The 6,063-nt window shown below is 60.1% G+C and overlaps 1 protein-coding gene across 1 annotated transcript in view; it reads right to left on the reverse strand.

Annotated features, from left to right (window-relative positions):
* LOC104993364 (coiled-coil domain-containing protein 74B-like) overlaps window positions 1-6,063 on the reverse strand; it is a 10,713-nt gene that overhangs the window by 2,088 nt on the left and 2,562 nt on the right. The window contains exons 5-9 of the mRNA XM_010846603.1: window positions 3,167-3,536; window positions 2,663-2,707; window positions 1,837-1,896; window positions 869-1,031; window positions 3-179 (exon numbers count right to left, since the gene is read on the reverse strand). Coding sequence (XP_010844905.1) covers window positions 3-179; window positions 869-1,031; window positions 1,837-1,896; window positions 2,663-2,707; window positions 3,167-3,536 — 815 coding nt within the window. The remainder of the gene's footprint in view (window positions 1-2; window positions 180-868; window positions 1,032-1,836; window positions 1,897-2,662; window positions 2,708-3,166; window positions 3,537-6,063) is intronic.

The raw sequence follows: 6,063 nt of genomic DNA on the forward strand, positions 1-6,063 counted from the left end.
GCAGGAGGTTGGCATTCCACAGCTGCCGGATGACGACCTCACACTGCTGCAGCGTGGCGGGCTTGCGCAGGTGCAGGGGCAGGCCCACCGAAGGAGGCGCCTCTGGCACCTGCCTGCCCTTGTGCTGGCTGCCCACCGCCCAAGGGGGCACTGCGTTAGCGCTGTCTGCTTCTTCATCCCTGAAACAGTCATGAGAGCTGCCAGGGTGGGGGTTGGGGCAGTCTGCCGTGGGCGGTCTCACCAGCTCTCAGGGTGGCACTTGCTCCAGCATGGGAAGGGGGCGTCTCCGCAGCCTGGCTCCCTCCCTTCTGTGCCCCGCAGCAGGTGGGGGTCCCAGCCCACCCCTTCCTCCCCTTGCAGCACACGCTAAGAGGCGGGTGTGGTCTGAGCTGCCTGGCTGCCCTCAGTGCTGACCGCAAGCCTGGGGTCCAGCATGGGGTGCCCACAGGCTGCAGAGAAGCAGGGGCGGGCCCACTGGCTCAGTGGACAGCAGGCGAGCCCCAGGGTGGCCCTGCCCTGGTGTGCCGACCCCGTGCCCTCCAGAGCGCAGCATGGTTCCTGGGGGAGACCCAACCAGACTCAGGGTTCTCTGGGTGAAAAGCAAGCTAATCTGGAGGCCTGGACACTTTGCTTCTGTGTTTTAAAGCATGCTGTAGGGGCTGCTGCCAGCCCCTCCTGCAGATTCAGGTCAGTTCGGGGGGCCCACTGGATCCCGGGGAGGGGAAAAGGCAGTGCCCACCGGGTGGGCGAGCCCAGCCTTCAGGAGCTTGCTTCCCACTGGAGACTGTTTGAAAGGATGACGCCGTGGCCGGGTTCCAGGCTGTGAACCTGCCAAATGCACCCGTCCTGCAGGCACAGGGAGCCTTACTTGACAAGCCCCTGCACCCCGAGGGCCTTGTCCACCCTGCCACCATGAAGCAGGGTGGCGACTGAGGTCTCCTCCTCCAGGTCCGGCTTCTGGGGGACTTCAGCTTTCCAGTCTTGCTTCTTAGAGGACCCGGGCTGGGGCCTTGCCTTGCCCTGAGAGCCGGCTGCAGGTCAGACCCAGATGGGGCCTTGTCACTGGGCGTCAGTGGGCCACGTGTGCCCGCGGGGCCCCGCCCGTCCCTCGGTAAAGGGGACAGGGGAACGGCCTCCTGGGCGGCGTGCTGGGAGACACAGAGGCAGGGCGAAGCCCGTGGGGGCCTGAATGTCCTGAAGGGGCCGCAGTGCTGAAGGCCAGATGCCCCAGCAGCTGAAGCAGGAAGAGAGCCCTACACGCCCTGCAGAGTGGTCCTGTGGGCCTCAGCAGAGCTCGGGGCTGGGGGCGGGGGCGGGGGTTGGCCAGCAGCCGTTCCCTGACTCTGAACCCATTTTGGGCAAAATGAAAGTGAAGGCGAGATCTGGGCCCAGCCCGTACGAAGCCTGGAGCGTCAGAGGCACTATCAGGCAGGGCGGCTCTCAAGGCCCTCACTCGGCTCCGCGTCCAGCCCCCCACTGCGTCCTGCCTCCTCCAAGGGCTGAGGGGAGCAGGTGGAGGACCCCCAGGCTCCTGGGTCACACGTTCTACTGCCTCGCATCCCACACCAACGATCTTTCCGCCAGCCAGCCTTCTGACCTGTCCCCTGGCCTCAGCTCCCTCCTAGGGTTTCAGGTCACAGGACCCTGGGGACCCTCCTGGGTCCCTTCAGCGTCTCCTTAACCCCCGAGTCCACGGGGCCTGGCTGAGGTGCCCCCCTGAGGACCACCGTGGGCGCTCGGTGTGCTTCTCAGCACCCCACGCCCGCATCATGCCCACGGCACCTGAGGCGCCCTGCTCTACCCCGACCCCGAGCACAGAGGCGCTGGCGCACTCACCCGACACTGTCGTGTTCGAGACGGACTTGTTGGACTGAAGGCTGGAGCTCGACGTGCTGCCTGTGGGGCACGCGGGGTCAGCCCACGGTGGCAGGGCCACGCTCCCGTCCCGCCCGTTCCTATGCCCTCTCCACATTTGAGCGATGCCACCCCAGACCCTGCCAGTCCCGGAGGGAGCCATGGAAGGGGGCTGCGGGTGGAAGCGGGGCCCTGAGTGGGAGCACGGCCTCTCCCCAGGTCCCCTCGGGGGCCTCCAGCACTGCATGCCCACATCAACACTTGGCGGCCATGGGGCCCTGCCAGAGAAGGGTCCCTGCCACCCCACCCTCTGCGTGCCTCCCAGGAAGAGCACCCTGGGGGCCTTCGAGGCTGGCACCGCTCACCACTCAGACCACCTCCTGATGTAGACCTGGCCTCAGCAGTAGGAGGGGAGGGGAGCCCTGGGTGAGGCTGGGGGACAGGCAAGGTGAGTGGGCTGCAGATGAGGCCGTGGGTGGTTGCCGTGGAGACGGTGGGGTGGCCCGAGGCCTCAGGGACCAGAGCTGGGGCTGTGCTGGGCCGGCCCATGTTTCAGGGGACGAACGTCTGGGGCGGCAGCGCAAGTAGACAAGCCTCTGGGAGAGTGAGGCTGGGGTCCGTGGGGGCGCGAGGGCGGAGACTGCCTCTCACTCTTCTGTCCACGGCCCCTGCTGTGTTCTGGGGCACAGTCACCCAGCCCGTAGCTGGGAGCCGTCCGTGTGTCTGGGCCCCGTCTCCCTGGGCTAATCTGGGGGCTGCTCTTGAGGGCAGGTGCTTTGCACGAGGTACCTGTGGGCCTCAGCCTTACCTTTCTTATGTGATTTCTGGTTCATGATGAGCTTGTAGTGGAGATCTGAAAGCAAGCACAGGCTCTGCTCAGGGCCACTCTGAGAGACAGCTTGGCTGCCCCTGGCCCAGGCCTCCCTGCTGAGCCCCTGAGGAGCCCTGCCCCGTGGACCCGGCCATGGCACCCTCGGGTGGACTCGGGGTGCCCCTGGCTGCTCCCTGAGCCCCTCCCTGTATCCGTGATGTCTGCGGGGCACCCTCTGCTGGGTGGGTCCAGACTCCAGGGGGGACAGAGCGAGTCAGGAGGACCCAGGTGGCAGGGATCCCTCTGGGTGCTTGGCTTGGGAAAATCCATCGACCTGCCTGTGCGGGGTGGGGTGGGGGTAGTGGGGGCGATGTTTTACTTCGACAAAAGTTTTTCAAAGGAGGCGGCCGGGTTTCCGTTGGGGGTGGTGCAGCGGGCTTGGGGCCTGGCGGGGGAGTCCCGCGAGGCCGCCTCCTGAGGTGGGCCCGCCGCCCGCCTCACCCTTGTTCTCCCGCTTCAGGTGCTCGATCTCCTCGTGGAGCTTGACCAGCGTCTCCGAGTGCTGCTGCTGCAGGAACTGCACGCTCTTCTCCAAGTCCAGCACCCGCTTCTGAGCCTCGTTGAGCCCGAGCGACGCGCCGTGCTGCCCGGGCTGGGGGACCGCCGGCAGGCGCTGGCGCAGGCGCGACGTGCCCCGGGAGCTCAGGATCCCCGAGCTGCGGGGCCGCTGCCCGGCCGCCACCCCCGTCGCGCTCATGTAGCCGCTGCCGCTGCACGCCCACTCGGTGGCCCGGCTGCCGCGGCCTGGCGTGGCGTTGCCATGGAAACGGGAGGGCCCGCTGGGGGCGCACGCGCGGCGGGGCGGGCCTTGCTTGGGGGCGGGGCGCCTGGGGGCGGGGCTTCGGCGTGGCTGGCTGGGGGCGGGGCCTGGGTGAGACCCTTGACCTCCGTGCGGGTGTCCTGGCCCCGCCCCAGTCGGGTAGCTCGCTTGGTCACAGGCCGTCCCTCATTTCAGAAAGTTGAAGAGGAACTAAAGAGCCTCTTGAAGGAGAAAGTGGAGAATGAAAAAGTTGGCTTAAAATTCAAAAGGCTAAGATCATGGCATCCAGTCCCGTCACTTCCATGGCAAATAGATGAGGAAAAAGTGGAAACAGTGGCAGACTTTGTTTTCTGGGGCTCCAAAACCACTGCGGACTGTGACTCCAGCCATGAAATTAAAGGACTGCTGCTCCTGGAATCAAAGCTATGACAAACCTAGACAGCAGACTAAACAGCAGAGACGTTAATTTGCTGACAGAGGTGCATAGGGTCAAAGCTATGGTTTTTCCCGTAGTCATGTATGGATATGAGAGTTGGACCATGAAGAAATCTGAGCACCAATGTAAAGATGCTTTTGAACAGTTGTGCTGAAAAAGATTCTTGAGAGTCCCTTGGACTGCAAGGAGATCCAACCAGTCAATCCTAAAGGAAATCAACCTTGAAATTACTGGAAGTACTGAAGCTGAAGCTGCAATACTCTGGCCACCTGATTCAAAGAGCCAACTCATTGGAAAAGACCCTGATGCTGGGAAAGATCGAAGGCAGGAGGAGAAGGGGGCAACAGAGGATGAAATGGTTGGAGGGCATCACCGACTCGATAGACATGAGTTTGAGCGAGCTCTGGGAGTTGGTGATAGACAGGGAGGCCTGGTGTGCTGCAGTCCATGCAGTCACAATGAGTCGGACACAACTGAACGACTGAACAGCAACATTCCTCTGACAAACCATGGAGACTCATCCTCCTTTCCAGGTCTTAATTCGTTTTGTTCACTGGTTGTGTTGTAATAGTTCATGTTTTAAATAGCTGACACGTTACAGAGTGATACTTCAGATGACACGGTTTTGTCCCAAAAATCGAAGGTAGAATCTCCATGTCCGGTCATCGCAGATCCCTGTGCTTTATGAAGTGTGAGCAAAACACACGGAACAGCTGTCCGCAGGCTCCAGGGAAGAACAAAAAGCAAACGGAATCTGCAAGGAGGCAGTGCTTGAAGAGCTGTTTTCTCCTGAGGGCTCCTGATCAGCGAGGCCAGAGCAGAAGGCTACCAGCTTATTGGATGGAGAGGGTGATGGGTGAAAACTGAGGGGTGCTGGAGAGTTTGGAGCTACGAACTCTCTTCAAGTGTGTGGCTGGCCTGAAATGCAGAAGGTCCCAGGGCAGGACAGAGCCGGAGGCCAAAATGGCCAGCTCCAGGGGAGACCACGTTTGGAAACAGAGATGCTTTCAGAGAAGACAGAGACGGTTTTCATTTAAACTCCAAAAGAGTCCCAGCTTGGGAATAAAGGCAGTACTTCAGAAATAAGAGATTTGCATGAAGAGTAAGGACAAAGTCAAACTTCATCTGCCCCTATAAAATGTAAGCCCAGCCTCCACAAGTCCTTGTAGTCTTCCAGTAACTCAACTGCCCAGAGAACAAAAGTCAGAACCCCTCAGAGGAGGAGAGCAGAACCCAGAGTCCCATTGCCACATGACCTGTGATGTCAGAATTACACTAGTAAAGCCCAGACGTGGTGGGGTCAAGGGGGAGAATTCAGATTCAGTTGACAGAAGCAGATCACAAGGAATCCTAGACAACAGAATTTACGGCAACGTGGTGGTGGTGGTGGCTTACTTGGTCAGTCGTGTCCGACTCTTTGGAGCCCATAGGCTGTAGCCCACCAGGCTCCTCTGTCCATGGGATTTTCCAGGCAAGAATACTGGAGCGGGTTGCCATTTCTTTCTCCAGGAGATCTTCCCAACCCAGAGATCAAACCTGGGTCTCCTGTATTGCAGGCAGACTCTTTACTGACTGAGCCACCAGGGACGCCCAACAGAAAAGTACTGTATAATACGTTTAAAATCTGCAGCAGAAGATGGTTATGGTGATTGAGACCATGGAGGATTTTAGAACAATTGGAGGGAAATATATACATACACACACACGTGTATTTGTGTGTGCATGTACGCGTGCATGTATATATATACGTACATTCTGGTTTTCTGGCCCGCATGCAAGGGACTTGGTTGTCGTCCTTCTCACCGACACAAAAAGAGCTGAACAAACAGAATCACCAACTGTTCTTAGATCCATCAGAGCACTGAGGTGGGCAAACCGCTGCCCTGTTTTGGAGACAGACGGGTACAGAGAACCACAGCTTCACTGTAGCAGAGACCTGCGCAAGAGCCAGTGCCAGGTGGGGGCGGGCACGGCAGTCTAAGGTGTAATTGGTGAATTGCTGATCTGGCTCAGTGTGAACAAGGGAGAGAGTTAAAAAAAAGGCGGGGGGAGGGGAAGCCTCCAATCTTAAGGGGCGCCCAGTGCTCCTGTTGGAGAAGGCAATGGCACCCCACTCCAGTGCTCTTGCCTGGAGAATCCCAG

This window comes from Bison bison, unplaced genomic scaffold, assembly GCF_000754665.1.
Source record: "Bison bison bison isolate TAMUID 2011002044 unplaced genomic scaffold, Bison_UMD1.0 scf7180017849146, whole genome shotgun sequence".
NCBI lineage: Eukaryota > Metazoa > Chordata > Mammalia > Artiodactyla > Bovidae > Bison > Bison bison.